The sequence below is a fragment of the Amia ocellicauda genome, chromosome 1, assembly GCF_036373705.1.
Source record: "Amia ocellicauda isolate fAmiCal2 chromosome 1, fAmiCal2.hap1, whole genome shotgun sequence".
NCBI lineage: Eukaryota > Metazoa > Chordata > Actinopteri > Amiiformes > Amiidae > Amia > Amia ocellicauda.
The window spans coordinates 27,087,628-27,106,466 of record NC_089850.1 but is presented as its reverse complement, the minus strand read 5'-3'; the positions used below and the strand labels follow the sequence as shown (position 1 = coordinate 27,106,466).

Genomic DNA, 18,839 nt, shown 5'->3' with positions numbered 1-18,839 from the left:
GAAAGTGAAGCAGACATTTTCTACCAACCATATGGACGTCTGTCTATTTTAAACAGATGCAGATTTGGGTAGCATTGAATTAATCACACGTGCTTAAAAACACACGTTGTTTTCTAGTTGGGCAACTTGTCCGGCAACTAAATGTACAGCCTGCTCGGGGTCCTTCCTCTCTGGGCGCTTAAAATAATGACGTCGACGCTGTGACGTCCTCTTTTTCCGCTGTCAGAGAGGAGGTTTGGGTGAGTTTTTGTGTGTGTCTCGGAATCCGTCAAAAATACAAAACATCCTTCGTTTTACCGAAGTCGAAGTTATCGAACTAACATGGGCACTAACAAATCCACCGGTCTATTTTTATATTGCAGCAATTTAAGTCCAACATCCACCGATAATCTACAATGGCCGAGGAAGGGTAAGTTTGACGTCTGTTACTCTGTGGCACCTGGGGACGTGCAGTTAAAGCCCCTCACATGCGCAGTGAGTGAAAGGAAAGGTAGTTGAATAATGTGCGATTAAAGCTCACGACACTGCGAGATGTTCCGTGCATGTAGATCTGTTAAAACACTGTTATTGCATAGCAGTAGTGTGTTCCGGTAACTCGCAGACTTGCCAGCACGTATAAACGCATGCTTTGATCGCGTATCTATAGTATGTGTCCTGTTTTCAGAAGCAATGGCGCAGTGAAGCTACAGCATGATTATGATGATTTCACTTCTTTAGTCGGATACCCCTTCACTCTAATCATGAGTGAGATCCTCCTTCTGACATGCCGGTAGCTGCACATGTTGCGCTCAGCTGCAGCTCCTCGGTGATGTGCTGTGAAGACTAACATGCCTCTCTGTGTCTCTGGGCTGAAGCATCGCTGCTGGAGGTGTGATGGATGTTAACACTGCTCTCCAGGAGGTGCTGAAGACCGCACTGATCCACGATGGCTTAGCCCGCGGCATCCGCGAAGCTGCCAAAGCGCTGGACAAGTAAGTGCTGTCCCTCCGAGCCCTCAGTGCGCAGGCGCGGGCCGGGGTGTCTGTGCTGAAGACTGCGGAGAGGAGCGCCTCTGTTAATGGCTGAAGAGCCGAGAGAGCTTCAGGTGGTTCACAATCTAATGTAGCGAGTCTAGGAGGAGGGGGTACTTGTTTCTCTGCCCATTTATTTAACTGGACTGGACTACATCCTCCAAAGCCATTGGCCTTCTACACTTCCCAAGACACTACTTAGGCTTTTCCGTGACCTAGTACATAGTACTTCAGCCTCCTACATGTTAAAAGTACTGATTCAGAACTCCTCTCGCCACCTTCTCAAAACTGTATGCAAGTTAATTAGACCAGTGGTGTCCAGAAATGGTCCTGGAGAGTCCGTATCCATTAGGTTTTGTCAGTCACCCCAAAACACTAATTTGAACAGACAGGAGCTACATGCAAGTTATTTTCCAATTAAGTAATTTGTTCAATTAAGGGATTCTGGTCATTCAAAAGAGTAGCTCATTTTCTTTATCCCAAATCTTAATGCTTAATTGATCACATTGAAATTGTACCAGGTGTTATGAAACTGATTAAAGGTCACCTATAAAACCTGTTGGGTAGGGGCTCTCGGACTGGATCTTGAAAGCACTGAATTACTTTCCCTTCCAGACGCCAAGCCCATCTCTGTGTTCTTGCTGGCAACTGTGATGAGCCCATGTATGTGAAGCTCGTGGAGGCGCTCTGTGCCGAGCATCAGATCAACCTCATCAAGGTAAGAACCGTTTGTTGCAGTTTTTAATTGTGTACATAAACGCTGTACATCTAGAGATGTGTAGGTGTTACTGAGTGAGCAGCATCTGTGACGTGTCATGCATTTTACATTCTAGTAGAAGCATTTTTTGTGGAAGTCATTGAATACCCTTTTTGGAGACTTTGTAGGTTGTGAAAGATTTAACTGGTTGCATTTACTGTTAATGTACTTTAACATCGGCTTCTAATGTTCAGCATAAGTTATGATCCATTTCTTAATTCAGATGGCTTAACTGGGTTGTAGACTCGTACAAGTCAGTGATGACGACTTGGCTCCCTCTACTGAAACCCGTGAGGAGAACTGCCATCGTTACCCAATCACGTCTGATGATTCGGCAGTGTCTCCTCCATGGAGGTGTTTTACCCAGAGTGCTGTGTTCATGCGTCTTCCTTCCTTTGCTTCTAGGTCGATGATAACAAGAAGCTTGGTGAGTGGGTCGGCCTCTGCAAGATTGACAGGGAAGGCAAGCCACGCAAGGTTGTTGGCTGCAGTTGTGTTGTCATCAAGGTGAGCCGATGGATTCATTTGGAGAGAACTGTTGAATTGTCTGATGCAGTTGTGATTTTAAAAGCAGGGCCGGAGTACAAGCTTCAGATGAAGTGCTAATCATTTGTGTAGTTCCTGGGAATGTGATTAGAGTAATTGATCATTTCAAGAGTAATTTGAGTGAACTATTGGCTAGTCTATTAAAATTTGTGAGTTATATTAACATGGTTGAAAGAGTGTTTTTAACGCGTACTCCTTAAATATTGTCACTGTAAAGCAGTGGCACTCCTGCTGGCAAGTATCTCAGGAAAAATTCTCAGTTTGTCTGCCTTCTCTCTCTTTAGGATTACGGCAAGGAATCTCAAGCCAAGGATGTCATTGAAGAGTACTTTAAGGCCAAGAAATAATGTGTGAATAAACGCATTTGAAACAGAAGCTGACTGGTGTGGTTTGTAGAATTTGATCCTGTACCTCTACAGTGTAGGTCTCCTGCTCAGTAGATGAACATGCATTGCTGGGTGTGCAAAACTAAAAGCCAGAGGGAATACATTGATGCAATAAAATGTAAAGTGTAAAGTAGTTAATCTACTCTAGTACTTTTTTTAAAGTACATTCCAAGCAGAAATGTGATTTTAAACTGTTGTAGGTTTATGCTAAATATGCCACATTGCAGTGTGTAGAACTATATGAAGCACAGATCTTACTAGTAATACTTTTTTTAACCTGGAATGGTGCCAGTGGGGATTTATTGATCTTGAAAACATTAGGCAGCACGAACACTTATTCATGAATCCATCAGTGCCGGTTGTGTGAACATGATCGGCGTTTGCAGGGTAATGACTTGATCCTGGATGAAAACTGTTGCCATGTAGATGTGACAACTTTGATTTTCTTTTATAGGAGGAGTAATAGTTTGACATTTTGGGAAACACTTCATACAGTAGCTGCTATCTGTGCAGAGTTCAGTGTACATTTAACACTGATTTAGTGTATTTCTAGTAAACCACATGTACACCTATGAATTCAGTTTAATGGGGATAGTTTGTCCCCGAACATATAAAGCACCAGCATGTCCGGTGTTTTTTTTTTTTTAAACCATATGTAAGTATTGGTCAGCTTAGTACAGTGTATAGTATATTGTTGGGTGACTTAAGCATTACCAGAAGATTAACTAATAATTTTAAATGTGTAAAGATTTATGCTTAGGTGTTTGGCAAAGTGGCATTGTTTATAATTTCCCCAGCCAATAAAAACCTAGTTTGTAGAAATTCACTGGGAAATGGGATCTAATGTTTCTACCCCTGTGCTGTTCAGACTGTATTTTATGGTCGTTCTCTGCTATGACGCACTATTAAAAATGCTCCCTTTGTAAATGTAACTCTCCTACAACCATACCATACACACAGGTGTAGGACGTAGACTAATATACACTCACCTAAAGGATTATTAGGAACACCATACTAATACTGTGTTTGACCCCCTGCCTTAATTCTACATGGCATTGATTCAACAAGGTGCTGAAAGCATTCTTTAGAAATGTTGGCCCATATTGATAGGATAGCATCTTGCAGTTGATGGAGATTTGTGGGATGCACATCCAGGGCACGAAGCTCCCGTTCCACCACATCCCAAAGATGCTCTATTGGGTTGAGATCTGGTGACTGTGGGGGCCAGTTTAGTACAGTGAACTCATTGTCATGTTCAAGAAACCAATTTGAAATGATTCGACCTTTGTGACATGGTGCATTATCCTGCTGGAAGTAGCCATCAGAGGATGGGTACATGGTGGTCATAAAGGGATGGACATGGTCAGAAACAATGCTCAGGTAGGCCGTGGCATTTAAACGATGCCCAATTGGCACTAAGGGGCCTAAAGTGTGCCAAGAAAACATCCCCCACACCATTACACCACCACCACCAGCCTGCACAGTGGTAACAAGGCATGATGGATCCATGTTCTCATTCTGTTTACGCCAAATTCTGACTCTACCATCTGAATGTCTCAACAGAAATCGAGACTCATCAGACCAGGCAACATTTTTCCAGTCTTCAACTGTCCAATTTTGGTGAGCTTGTGCAAATTGTAGCCTCTTTTTCCTATTTGTAGTGGAGATGAGTGGTACCCGGTGGGGTCTTCTGCTGTTGTAGCCCATCCGCCTCAAGGTTGTACGTGTTGTGGCTTCACAAATGCTTTGCTGCATACCTCGGTTGTAACGAGTGGTTATTTCAGTCAAAGTTGCTCTTCTATCAGCTTGAATCAGTCGGCCCATTCTCCTCTGACCTCTAGCATCAACAAGGCATTTTCGCCCACAGGACTGCCGCATACTGGATGTTTTTCCCTTTTCACACCATTCTTTGTAAACCCTAGAAATGGTTGTGCGTGAAAATCCCAGTAACTGAGCAGATTGTGAAATACTCAGACCGGCCCGTCTGGCACCAACAACCATGCCACGCTCAAAATTGCTTAAATCACCTTTCTTTCCCATTCAGACATTCAGTTTGGAGTTCAGGAGATTGTCTTGACCAGGACCACACCCCTAAATGCATTGAAGCAACTGCCATGTGATTGGTTGGTTAGATAATTGCATTAATGAGAAATTGAACAGGTGTTGCTAATAATCCTTTAGGTGAGTGTATATCCTTATTGAGTATGGAATAATATTAGAATCTCCTGACTTCCAATGTATTTGTGGTGAATGGGTGAGATGGGTGTTGGTTCTGAAGCACTTGGCTTGGTCTCATCCCATCTGGATCTTGGCTTCGTGTATGTTTGCCAATCGGGTGTTCAGAAGGGAAGTGTGAAGATACTTGCGATACCTCTGCATCAAGTTGGAAAGGAAAAGTTGTCCTAGCTTAATTGAAACTTAGTTTATTTCTCATAATAAAAGAAACTACCAGATGGTTTCACACACCTAGATTAACTCTAGTCTTAGATTACACTACCTACAATAATGGGTAGTTAAAGACTAGTGCTCATCTGGGTCTGTGAAACCAGCCTTATGTATGCAGACCTGTTCTTTCAGTATCCCTTTTCTGTCTTTATTTTCTTTGTGGCAAATGAAGCAAATAAGTTGTCTTTGCTTTTATTGTAATAGCAGGTTTTTGTACAGTAGTTTAAAGTAACATTGCAGTTAAAATATAAAGCTGCAGTTAATGTATACCCCCCTTTGGTTACCATTAAAATATACACAGTATTCAGGATTTCAAGGTTAATATTGCATTTCGTGCACCAGGATACATTTGACTGGATACATAAAATTGAACAGGAAATTAAATGAAGACCCAATACCTGATCTGGAGTGGTGGCATAATTTCAAGGTCTGTAAAGATAATCGTTTCATGTTCCATCATAACCCATATTTGATTTTCAACCACCACAATACAACAGCCAGGGAGGAATAGCGTGTGGACCAGCTGTCTCCAGCCCTGGTCCGGGAGAGCCACAACCCAGCAGGTTTTAGAAATCACCCTTCTCTCACCAAATAAATAAACATGTAAGGATTTAATTCTTATCAGTGAAGCAGGTGTCTTGGTAAAGGAATTTTCTGAAGATCTTCAGCTTCTCAAAGCAAGAGCTGACTTGCTTAATTTGATGAATAACTCGGGTATGTTGAAAGGATTAAGAAACAGGTGATTCAGGGTGACCCATACCATTAAGTGATTGGACCAGGGTTGGAGACCACTGATGCTGACCCTTTATTTCCTGATATAACACTCCAAAAGGGTCCAATCAGTGGGCTATTCTGCTTCCACAGACATCAACCGAAATCTCTACATTGCCTCAAAGGCCACATTCTGAAGATCACTTAAACTGGATTCATAAAGGTTTGCAGTTCTTTAATAGGAAACAGTGAGGCATCCGATGTGTAAATTAAGATTGCATGTTATTATTTTTATCCATTTAAAAGTGCTTTCAATTTATTTATCAAAGGAGGAAATAAACCTGTCATGAGACCTGTCCATACTGTCTTGGAGACAAAATGTTGAGACATAATACAAAAAAGACCAACCAGGGGAGTTCCAAAGCTGAACGTTTAAAATAATCGAGAACCATTTTAGCTTTGAAGACGGATGAAGTTGTGGGAAACATTTGAGGTCTTCATAAAACTCCAAGCTCTTCTGCAGGCTCTGAACAGAGAGCATCACTCTCCCGTTACAGTAATACAGTAAGGATGGAACGCATTCTGTACACAGAGATATTGCCGTACGGGGATCCTTTATAATGTGCTGCTGTGAATATGGATTCATTCTGATAGTTCACAATACCTATAGCCAGAGTTCTGGGACCAACAAGCTTTGCACACACAACCGGAAACAATTTTATGGGATGAGCATCTGCCTGTAATATTGATCTTCTTGACACTTTTGAATGAGAACTTTCACTGAATTGACATCGAAGTGCTTTTATGCATCGGGTGTATTTTGAAAGCTGCCTTCAGGTGATGCACTGAATGTCCTCTTGGTAGCTGCTTCCACGAAAGGGACACTTATTCAACCGAGATGCAGATAAAACACGAAACTCTCCTTTATTTGCCATTTGCTCCAGCTGATGCTTATTCTGCTTTGAAATCAGAACTGTAAATCTTATAATTTTGAAATTTGGTCTTGTCAAAAAATTATCACAAAGAATTTTATCTACATATTTTTTTTTGTCCTTAAACAAAATTACAAGGTAACACACAAACTGTCTTTTTTTTCATTTTTAAGGCACAACAAATCATTATACACATTCTGCTTGCCAAAACTTACAAAAAAATTGTCTCTCTCTCTCAAACACATCCACGTCCACATTAAACTAGTAACTAAAATAATTTACACAAATTATAGTTCTAGACTTGATTGTCATTATATTTGGAGTGCATTTCTATTGCCAGTTTTGCTGGGTTAGGTAGGTAAATGTTTGCTTAAAATGCTGAGGATATATTCCCCATGAGGAGTGCTGGGAACCGCGACCCTGTTGGAGAGAAGAGGTGCAGTCCATCTGTCACGTGAAATCTGTCCACTGAAGTATCGCAGAAAGCTTCATCTCGTCGGGGGGGTGTACCAGCATTGTCCTTCACATCTATGCTTCAGAAAAATCGCATTTATTGACGTAAGACCTTGTACAGATCTGATATACAACAGGACTTCATCTGGCCATCCATGCTCCTGTTTTTGAGAAGAGTCTTTGTCTTCTTAAGACAGTTCATAGTTTAAAGCCAGAGGTTAAGAATCACAGACAAAACAAATCGCAGTGTACTTTGTTTTAAATATATATATATAAAAAAGGGACTTCCAGCGTTACAATACAATTACAAGTACTCCAGTTCCAGTGCTTGGTGCAAGGCCAGCAGGTCTGAGTGACTCGATATCCTCCAGAAGGGCATATTGTGCTGTGTTGGAAACAAACAACGGTTAAGAGCGGTGGAGAGACGGAGCCCCTTCACTGCGGAACATCACAGACGTGTGAGAGGGCCAGCAACAGTACAAAGGCATTATACAAGTATAAAACCCACACTATTCTAACATGCAAACTACATTTGTTGTGCATGTGTCTCTAAGTGCTTTGGAAACAAATACATGCAATCTTATCAAACTAAATGCACCGCCACCCTGCAAACATAAAAGTAACAAGCCCACAACCACCTGAGCACTTCAACCTGCAGGGTCCCAAATCCAGTGGAAACAGCACATCGATGGTGTGCCCTCACCTTACATTACTGTCTATAAGCAATACATGTACGTAAAAGACTTTGATTTGCTTCAGTCATAACAGTTAGCTTAAAATAAAATATATTTTTCTTTGTTTTTATTAATCTCCAATTTTGGGTTAAAATGCGATTCCACATAGATTTGTGATCCCTTTCCCCAAGTTCATGTAAAACAGAGTAAACAGATCCATGATATATAGGTTATTTTGATTTAAACCTTTAAGAAATAACTTTAAGGTCAAACAGAACACTTGTGCCTTATTAAACACTTGTTAATATTACATTGTTTGTGTGATTGATATTGTAAAAACAACAACTCTGGGATCTTTATGTATACCCCTTTAACTGTATTTTATGTGTTTGATATATAAAGCTGACTCCTGTCCAAGAATGGTCTGAATGTGTCCTGTACTGAAACACTATCAATAGGCTGCCTAGTACACTAACATGCAGTGACTATAGAAGTATTCACCCCTTAGACTTTCCATATTTTACTGTGTTCATATCTGAAATGTATACCAAGGAGCTTTTGAAAACAACTCTAGGATAAAGTTATAGAAAGGCACAGATCAGGGGAGGGGTAATAAAATAATAGCATTGAATAATTAACTGTATTGAGTAGGCTGTGTAAATCAAAGGGAAAAACATATTTAAATGCATCACAATTTCAGTTTGGAACACAACATAATGTGAAAACGTCCAAGGGGTGTGAATACTTCCTATAGGCACTGTATATTCAATGTTGTTGTGTGAACCTTATATCTATGTATTCTAGTTGTTCTTAAGGAGCCGATCCAAAGGGTTCTGGTTTTGTTTAATCTTGAAATGTTTTCTAAAATCCAGGTCATTTGAAAACAGACATGTAAATCAAGTAATTTCAAGACAGCAGGAATCATAGCAAAACTCATTTTTGCACCCAAGATAACAGGATAAGAGAAGCCACACCAGAACACAGCTGTAAGCAATGAGTGCCACACTGAAGGCACCGAGAGCCAGATTTACCCAGGCCATGTGGATTGAGCAAAAATGAAAAAGAGGCATGTATTAAGAAAATTATAAGTCATTGTATATCTTCATAAACATAATCAAGATAAAAGTAGGTTCTGCATGCTTTGTAATTTAAAAACCTCTCTGATCTGACCTTATTTTTAAAGGCCGGAAATTGTGCCTATTCTCCTACTAGGTCACATAGTATGAAGTTTTTTCATATTTAAAAAAATATATTGTGCACAGACCCAACTATAAAAAAGTTGTTTTCAAAACCCCTGTGCATTGACTACAGGTAAGAGAAGCAGGTGTATCATCTGTTTATATAGAACAACAAAATAAAAATATGTTTCACGACTAGCACCTCATAATGCAGAGCTCTGTAGATAATGTTTCCAAGAATAAGTTGCCTATATTCACTTAGCATGGAAGGCATGACCAAAGTTGAATTTGAGGTTTATCAAATAGGTCTTTGATTTGAGAAAAATTGGAGCAGATCACTTTTTTATTGTACTTCAGAAGCAGCACATACCAAGCAGCCATGGTAAATCCGGCCCAGTGTTCTGTATTGTCCAAGTTATTTCATGAGCAAATAGGACACTACTGCAAAGAAAGGGAAGCGCGCCAGTTTGTCACACCAACATTCACTACAGACGTTACCTTTTTCGCTGCCTGTTCCTCTTCTACACCATCCCCAATTACAACATATACTACTTTTCTGCCAAACCTTTGCATTATGCGCTCAAAGCAACTCTCTTTTCCTGGAAGATAAACAAGGAAGAGTTCAGATGGACTTTACCTGGCTAGCTGCATGCTCTTCATCTCGCCCATCTCCAATGACAACATATGTAATGTTAGTGCCAAACCTGGACACTATACGCTCAAAACAGCTTTCTTTTCCTGAAAAACAATGCACTGCTTAACCTTTTGTCTGCACAAGCTTAAAAAAAGGGTCACGGGGAAGGTACAGTAACACACTGAGCCAATACTTGCTTTACAACAATCATTACAGAACATGGTTTATATGAACCCATTTAAGCGCTGCCCATATATTCAGTCCATGTGCTCTGGTCATTTGGTGAGTTATCAATCCAAGCTTCTTTTGAAGTGCATGTGCTGTAGCAATTGCTGATACATCATTTAACTTTCCATGTTTCTTTGTAAATAAAAGTGCCTTCTCGATGACTAATTACTACAACCAATTCTTCTTTTCTTCTTCTTCTTTTTACAGTACCACATAAAGAGGTCGGCCAGGATGAAAATGAACAGGAATATGGATATATTATTTCTTCTTCTCTTTTTTTATTGAAATAATGACACTAATTGTGAAACAGACATCTGATAGTAAACTTCTCTAGACCATACAGTTTGTAACAATTACATTTCCCACTTCCTGGAGACTCATCACTACTCAGAGTGGGGTATGTTTCATAGGAATTTATTTAAAATAAAGCATACTGTGGATGACTCAAAGAGCAACTTGGTGTATCAAGCAGGAGCATGATTTAATTTTGAATTATTTTGGGGGCTTGATGAGGGGCCAATGCTAAATTGTTAACTTAATTGTTAACTTAAGTTATAAGTTAAACTACTGCTAACTGAACCTAGATAAGTTATGATGTTATACCTGCAACACAATTTTACCGAATCACCACCAAAACTAAATGTGTTTCCAATTGGGTATACATTTGTAAAATGTTTTTGCTGCATGCAGCTGGTAACAGTAAAGCGACACTAAAGAAAAGCTGTGAGTGAAGAGAAAAATATGGTATAGTGAAAACATTCCCAATGCACTTCTTTGATCATCCATTTGATTGCATTTCTGAATCAACTAAAGGCTTGGTTTGGCATAAATATTACAATGCAGAGACCTAAAGTGGCCGGCTACAAAATCACTGAACACCAGCCAAGAGCTTCATTTAAAGAAATTCTTGTTTTAAGTAAAAGGATTGTCAATCAATTGTGTTGAGTGCCAGGTCAAAAGAACATTGTGCAACCTAAACAAGTCATGGTGTTGAATTTGTATAACAAAACAGAGAGAAAACCCGCAATAATAATGTACAATTTCACAACATTTGCAAAATATTATTTTAAGGGTAAAAAAATATTCCTCCTCCAGACCCTCCCCTTCCACATACGCCCATAATACCAATAGAAAAAGTGATGTTCTGTGTGTTTCTTACCTATTTTAGTTGCACTGTAAATGTTTTCAATCGGAAAGGCTGATCCTAGACTGTATAAAAGTACTTTTGCAAGTGCCGGTATGAGTTGTGTTGTTGTTACCAATACGTTGACACAGTTACTTCTGGAAAAAAAGAGAGATCGAAATGATTTTTTCAGAAGGTGCAATGGTTTATTTCTTGTCGAAAATATCCTTTAGTTTATTCAACTGAAGTATCTTTTCTTATTTGTGAAATAAAACTTCCTTGATAGTATAAAAGTATGAATAATGTTACTCTTTAAGTTGGTGTTTAAAAGCTGTCAACAGGTTGCATGTTGGTACAAATGAAATCCCTGTCCTGTAAATGATTACCACTTAAACTGATTTCACCACAGCCCTCGAAAGCAGTTGCCAATTTAATAATGTGGATTTGTTTATAATTTACTGTACAATTATGTTATGCTAATGTAACTGTTTACCTTGAACTGATGATGGACAATGACTTAAGTGCATTAGTCAGCCAGGAGTCTGTCAGAGCCTCCACTTCAGCCCGTAGCTGCAGCCACGCATCCCTTTTGGCAGGTCCGAGCAGCCCTTAAAATTACAATACAACCACACAGAGGAACGATTTACAGAGGTTCACAGACAAATTAGCAACAGCAGTCCTGGCTGACACCAGGAACCTCATTACTGTATATGCAGGAAGGAGCCAGGTACTGCACAAGAAAAACAAGGCTGGATAGATGTGAGAAACGATTTAACAGCTACCTAAAAGCTCACGCAAACTGCATGTTTTCAATATTTATTCAAATAGACTGGTTAATTGGTCTTGACTAGATTTAACTCTTCATTACGCCATCTGAAGAGGGAAAGGTGTAGCAGTCTCTATGTGGCTTGAGAAACACTAAATTACTAGATGCATTTAATTATAAGGATATTCTGCTGAAAAATAAGGAAAACTGCACCAAGATGATGAAAATCGATCCTTTTAATCTGAACAAATGTCATATCATTACAGACCCTGAGTGACACCAGACTGCACTGCATGCCTGAGCCTACTGCTGAAAATGGGGAATAATCATCATGACAGGAAATCCATAGTTAGTGGGCCTGGACAGAATTCTGAAATATACAGGCTGCAATGATTTCATCTCTCTGTTGCTGCTGCAGTAAACACACAAGCTTACCCCCAACATTGTTTTTGTATGTGCTATACAATTCTTTTACTCTTCGGTAGCGAAATGCCAACTTCCTCATCCAGTCCACCCCGCCTCTCACACCCGTGGCCAGACAGAGGTTTGCACTTGTTGCAGCTGCATGGAAGCCATCAGTTGCAAAACTGTAAGTACTGTCAATAATAATAATAATGATATATTTTATTTAAATGTTGTTAGACTTATTGTGTCTATTTCCCTCTTTTTTCTCTATAACTCAATAACAGAATTCATGGGACCTGATCATGCATTGAAGTTAATTCGATTATCTACTCTCTAAACTGTTGTACATACAGTTTTTTAAATGGCTTTTTCAATTACTGTACTGAGGTTAATGCTGGTTTGGGAAATTCAAATTGCATTCACTTTAAGAGACATTTTAGTTAACATTATGGCAATCAATAGACTTTAACTTGTATTAGCATTATCGTGCAAAAAGAGGCTGTCTTGACTTAATTCTCTACTGCTAATATGCCAAAAATAGCATCAGAGATGAACTACACAAGCACACGCAGCCGTACCTCAAGTCCTGGCCATTGTCATCCGAGGAGACGTCATCTATGTGAACTTGATCACATTCCTGAAAATTTGACAAATTCGTGAATCTCCTGTGTCACACGCTTGAAATGTCAGTTCCCGTTAGGGGCTTGTTTGCATGCCTGAAGTTACACAAGAGTGAAGTGATCTCAGCCAACAAATGCTTTGATTGTGTTACTCTGCACTTGCTCACACTGCGCCAGACAGGGGCAGTAGAATCACATCAGAGCACAGCAACATGGCTGCTACCGAGCCCCATCTCCAGTTAAAAAAACTCCTCTACTGGAAAAAAAGATATACTTTTCAACAAAACAGGGTACTTATTTGCCAACAAACTTAAAAGCTCTCTATGTAAACTGTTTTTTTAAGGCATTAATTTAATTCCTGACACTCAGAAAATGTACCACTTGAGCTATAACAACAACATGGTATAAGGAGGACTTAGTTTTGAATATTTCACTCAGCACGTTGGTATATTACAAAGTACAGCCTCATTTGTTAGATAAAGAAGTAGAAGCTTTTAGTTTTTATTCTTGTTTTTTTAACACACTCAACTACTCTTAGAACAAGTGTGAAATTGAATGCCTTAAATACTCCATGTTCCACTTCAGCAGCCTTTCACTGCTGAGAAAAAAACGTATAATACTTACTACAGAACTATGGCCTGTCAAAGAAGGACTGCCAGATATTGGCTGAGTTTCAGAAAGCTCTGGATAAGAGTAAGCAACTACGATCTATTTGGAGAGCTTCTTGGCAGAAATACAGCAATCAAGAAGTCTAGGAATTCTTCTACCTCTATTTTAGAATTCAGGAACATAAGAGCTGAGAAATCTTATGAATGACAGAAGTACATTTAGCCCACCATGCATGCCCTGGTGTTAATAATATAAGGGGCCCAGAACCTCATCAAGCAGTATGTTCTCAGATCCTAGGAAATCGGTATACACAACATGGCAAGTTGGTGCACGCACACACCCATCTCTGTGTGTATTATTTCTGGTTGAATTCAAAGGGAATGCCCAATCTTCTCTAAAATACATATAACCAAAACAGCTTGCTTACAGGATAACAAAATGCTTGCTTCGGTACATTAAAAACAAAAAGAGGAGAAAATGTAGCTGGATTAATTAATGAAGCCTACATGAGGCTTTGGAGCACATTTGTTAACATCCAATTTCATAGTTTCTCATACTAATGGGCCTGGAAAACATTCACAAGAACGAAAGGAAAGTGGCAAGAAACAGAAATAGAACACTTTCTGATTGAAATGATGACACTACAAAACTCTCCTCACTGGACATGTAACAGTCAGCTGAATAGTACTTGCATATCCTTACAATTACAGAATGATAAATTCCAGTAGCACCTGTGTGTCCTGTGATGTGTCCTCAGTTTTATGGCTTATTAATTAATTAATAATTTTTACAACTTAGGTCAACATTTGTAAATATTGTTTTAATAGCACTGCTGGAATATTTCAACTACATTATTTAATCAGCAACTGATTTTTAAATGTCTACTTTGTTTTGTCTTAAGAAAAACATGGTTAAAGGTTAATTGTTTGTTTATTCTGCTATGGAGAGTCTTAGAGCTTGTTATTTGGATGTCAGCCTGTACAAGCCAGGGGAATTTCTATGTAGCAATATCTTTAATATGCAATCATACTCCTTCATATACTGGGTTCAACACCCTAGAGGACTAGTGTTGGCAGTATATTAAAAGTAGAGGTATGTCTATTGAAAGTCACACAAGAGGCACAATGCAGTAGGTTTAACAGCAGATAGATTGATTACATATTATTCTAGGCACACTTACATTTTCAAGGTACATTAGTGAGGAAACAAGACGTTCACATAATGTCATGATAACTTTAGTAATTAAAGCAGTAGACTGCAACAATAATGGTAAATGGGAAAACAATATTTTAGCTTTAGTTTAACCTGCACTGTAGAACAGGACAATAAACACACACAAAAAATTTAACATCTAAAGTAGAATTAAATTGATGAATACAATTATACTACATATATATTTGTAATCATGTCAATCTGTTTAGTAGTTCACATGCAGTGTAAACAATTAATTATTTAAAGTACTTCTCAAGTTCTAATTGTTCCAGACTGATACCAATATTGATCAGGAGCAATGAGAAAGTTAGGGAAAGTATCATGAAACCCAGTGACTTACCTCCAAGTCATTAAAAAATAAATGTGTGTCTGCTAGATTGAAGATCATTTCTTCCATCCGTAAACCAAGCGTCACAGCCATAGGAGGATCCTGAAAAAAATAAAACATCACTCAAACATATATATAATGTTCTCTCTAAGAAAATATTCTCACCTGAGCCCTAAAAATCAAACAAAGAAACAAACAAAAAACGGAAATGGAAAACAATTTATAAATGTGTGATTTGCGATCAGATGACAATGATTTGAGAAATAAAAATGGATACAAATTGTGAAGGAGCTTTAAAGGAAGGGAATAAGGAGCAGGACCCAGACCACAAACACAGTAACGAAACTCGGTGGCATGCCTCATCCAGTGTAAGGCACTATAAATCATTCACAGAGGACTTACTACAAAATCAGTTACACTGGATTTGCCTTAATCTGTTCATCACAACAGGTGGATGAAGGACTGAGCCTGCAAGATTTCTCATAGACAGAAGTGTGTGGCAGTTGTATGCACAAGCTGTTGATATGTCTGTTACTCATCTATGATAATGCATTTAGTGTGAAAATGTACAGAAAATAAAATGAATGTCCCTTTAAAAAAAAAAAAACACTGGTAACTAGTAATGGCTCTATAATTTATTTTTTATAGCTGTGGTGGATAACAGTGATGTAAGACTTATTATTATGTTTTTATGCTGTACCAGTAATAAAGCAGCAGATCAATGCTTCATTAGGATAGTATTTGTAATTTGTAACTATAGACAGAAACCAAATAGAAAACAAACATGAATATACATGTGTATCTTACTGTAGGCTCAGTCTAAATCATACCTTGTAAAAATGGACAAGTGACATATTTTATTGGTGAGGTTAAAAAATAATGCCTTTATAAAATGTTGTCCTTTTGTTGCCTTTAATTAAAATATTTTAGAAATGTGTAGAAAATGTATATATATATATATATATATATATATATATATATAAAAAAAGCTTGGTTGGATAAGTGTCCACCCCTCTTGTAATAGCAATCCAATCAAACTGAGGTGTAACCATGTAACCAATCGCCTTCAAAATCACACACCAAGTTAAATGGCCTCCACTTGTGATACACTGTAGTGATTCAAATGATTTCATAATAAATTCAGCAGGTCCTGTAGGTTCCCTCTGCTGGACAGTGCATTTCAAAGCAAAGACTGAACCATGAGCACCGAGGAGCTTTCAAAAAAGCTCCAGGACAAAGTTGTTGAAAGGCACAGATCAGTGGATGGAAATAATAAAATATCAAAGGTCTTGAATATCCCTTTGGAGCATTAAGAAGTGGAAGGTGTATGGCATCACCAAGACCCTGCCTAGATCATGCAAACTGGATGACAGAGCAAGAAGGAGACTGAACAGAGAGGCTACCCAAGAGGCCAATACCAACTTTGCAAGAGCTACATGCTTTTATGGCCAAGACTAGTGAAAGTGTGCATGTGACAACAATATCCCAAGCTCTGCACAAATCTGGCTTGTATGGTACTCAAGAAAGCCCACCTTGAATCCCATTTGAAGTTTGCAAGAAACACTCAGCAGTTTCTGTAGCCATTTTGCAAAACGTTTTGAGGTCTAAAATCTAATTTTGTGGCCTAAATGCAAAGCGTTATGTTTGGCACAAACCCAAAGAACACCATCCCTACTATGAAGCATGGTGGTGGCAGCATCATGTTATGTTATGTTATGGTGATGTTTCCCATTGGCAGGAATAGAATACAAAATGAATGGGGCAAAGTACAGAAAAGTCCTTGAGGAAAACATGCTGCCCTCTACAAGAAAGCTGAAACTGGGACAGAAGTTCACCTGTCAGCATGACAATGACCTGAAACACACAGCCAAAACTACACTGGGGTGGCTAAGAAACTAAAAGTTTCAGTGGCCCAGTCAGAGACATTAGTAAAATGACATGAAGATTGCTGTCCATCAATGCTCCCCAACGAACTTGACAGCTTGAACGGTTTTGTAAAGAAGAATGTTCAAATATTGCCAAATCTAAGTGTGTAAAGTTGGTAGAAACATATCCCAACAGACTCACTGCTGCCAAAGTACTTCTACCAAGCATTAACCCAGGAGGGTGGAGACTTATTCAGTTATGATATTTCATTTTTTTATTTTTAATATATATTTTGTCACAATAAAACCTTTTCCCCCTCAACAGTGTGGAGTATGTTGTGTAGGTAAGTAAAAGAAATATGCATTTAAATGCATGAGACTGAGGCACTAAGACAACAAAATGTGAAAAATGCTCAAGGGGGAGTAGACTTTCTATAGGCACTGTATCTGATTGTGTATAATTCAAACTGAATTGTCCAAGAAACAATTGCTGTGTAAATGCTGAAGTAAAATGTAAAATATATTTTTATGAAGTTGTACCCCCCCTCAATAACTGCAGATGCACTCATAGGTTTTACATAGGTTAGGCATTTAATTGCAAGATCTATATTTTGGTGCAAATCTCTTTTTCATGGAAATCCATTAATTATACCAACATGAATATTTACCTCCATGCTTAGTGCCAATAGTTGTGCTGGTATGCACCAATAATCTAAGCAGATGATGACAGACTGCTCACACATGTCCTGTCACATCAACAAACCCTTATTTAAGGGTTCAGCATTTCAGAAAAATTCTGCATGCCAACTGGTGCTCAGCTGCAAAAACCATCATCTGCAATAGGTCATAACGGGTCAAATGCCACTCCTCATGATTTGCTGCAATAGTCAGCGACCCAGAATAGAAAATCCCTATTGCCCTCATGGTATTAGGAGACTTCAAACCAGTTTTCATACAATCAAAATAGCATCTTAATCACTTATATATTAACACACACATGCACACATACATACATACACAACATATACATATATATATATATATATATATATATATATATATATATATAACTATATCCTAATCCGACTCATACATATAATCAGTCTTTCAGGTTCATGTTACTTTGTGTGCCAATGCCTCTCAGGCTACCATTGAAATAAATGGAGGAATATTGTTCGTATCAGATTATTACAGAAGAGATAAATGTCACAGGGAAACCCCTTTGCTCTTCCTGTGATAAAAGGCATTTCACTGCAGGGCAGTCATTTGTAAGCATATATTTGTAAGAAATTTACAATTTAAACATATTGTATACTATGTATATATGTTACAATTAAATCAAGCAAATGTATGTAAAGAGGATTGCTCAGTTTAAAACTGTATAATGACTTAACATGTTAGGCACACCTTTTGCTCCACTAACATTAGTATGTTCGAATTGATTCCAAGACGACAATTTTTTCAAAAAAGATAAATCAAAAGTCTTCTAATTTCTATTTTAGTGTCGTAAACCATGTAACCCAATTATTACTAATCTCCTAATACTGTTTGGCCTTTTTGTGTCTATTAAAATTAATCCAGCAATTGTCCAAAGTTCTTTTGTTACATGCCTTTCACTTCTGTGTGTTTTCATATCAACTTGATGACTAATGAAGCAAATGAAATTTGTAAGTGTGGAAAACACGAATAGCCGAGATTAAAATAATTTATTAGTGCATACCAAAGAAATCTATTAGAACTTGATGGCGGTGGTCACCATAGCGATGGCATAAATAGACTAGAGGAGCTCACCCGGGCTGTGAATAGAAACAGCTGTCACCATATTTCTTAAGGGCAGAAAGAGGGAAACAAGTGAAGGTGTGAAAAAAATGAGGGGCCAGGATTAAGACTCCTGATATTGCTGGGCGCATATATGTGCTCTGCAAAAAACGAATCTCAAAAAACAGCACAAGAGCCA

The 18,839-nt window shown here is 38.5% G+C and overlaps 2 protein-coding genes and 2 non-coding genes across 13 annotated transcripts in view; 3 read left to right on the top strand and 1 right to left on the bottom strand.

The window, feature by feature from the left end:
- The first annotated feature begins 161 nt into the window (after nt 1–161).
- On the top strand, nt 162–2,688 carry rps12 (ribosomal protein S12). Its single transcript, XM_066700285.1, has 6 exons — nt 162–239; nt 363–409; nt 855–971; nt 1,626–1,728; nt 2,173–2,274; nt 2,598–2,688. The coding sequence occupies exons 2-6, from the start codon at nt 396–398 to the stop codon at nt 2,658–2,660; spliced, it is 399 nt and encodes a 132-aa protein (XP_066556382.1). The 5' UTR covers nt 162–239; nt 363–395; the 3' UTR covers nt 2,661–2,688.
- Nucleotides 689–767, top strand: LOC136760160 (small nucleolar RNA SNORD101). Its single transcript, XR_010820165.1, has one exon. It is a non-coding gene; the product is annotated as a small nucleolar RNA SNORD101 (small nucleolar RNA).
- Nucleotides 2,018–2,101, top strand: LOC136760203 (small nucleolar RNA SNORD100). Its single transcript, XR_010820175.1, has one exon. It is a non-coding gene; the product is annotated as a small nucleolar RNA SNORD100 (small nucleolar RNA).
- A 3,381-nt stretch (nt 2,689–6,069) lies between the features above and the next one.
- The window catches only part of eya4 (EYA transcriptional coactivator and phosphatase 4), an 80,225-nt gene continuing 67,455 nt past the window's right edge, over nt 6,070–18,839 (bottom strand). For 6 of the 10 annotated variants that reach the window (XM_066700211.1, XM_066700213.1, XM_066700239.1 and 3 more), the window contains 7 exons: nt 15,030–15,119; nt 12,827–12,885; nt 12,279–12,439; nt 11,571–11,685; nt 11,114–11,235; nt 9,591–9,691; nt 6,070–7,625 (listed from right to left, as the gene is read on the bottom strand). In XM_066700211.1, coding sequence (XP_066556308.1) covers nt 7,545–7,625; nt 9,591–9,691; nt 11,114–11,235; nt 11,571–11,685; nt 12,279–12,439; nt 12,827–12,885; nt 15,030–15,119 — 729 coding nt within the window. In that variant the 3' untranslated portion in view covers nt 6,070–7,544. Of the gene's footprint in view, nt 7,626–9,590; nt 9,692–9,729; nt 9,831–11,113; nt 11,236–11,570; nt 11,686–12,278; nt 12,440–12,826; nt 12,886–15,029; nt 15,120–18,839 lie in introns of all 10 variants that reach the window. The other 4 variants (XM_066700220.1, XM_066700225.1, XM_066700266.1 and 1 more) reach the window with 2 other exon arrangements.

Bases quoted from the DNA above. Each gene is read 5' to 3' on its own strand.
- rps12 (XM_066700285.1), top strand. The intron at 1,729-2,172 runs GTAAGAACCGTT...CTTTGCTTCTAG, and splicing joins ATCAGATCAACCTCATCAAG to GTCGATGATAACAAGAAGCT. The intron at 2,275-2,597 runs GTGAGCCGATGG...CTCTCTCTTTAG, and splicing joins GCAGTTGTGTTGTCATCAAG to GATTACGGCAAGGAATCTCA.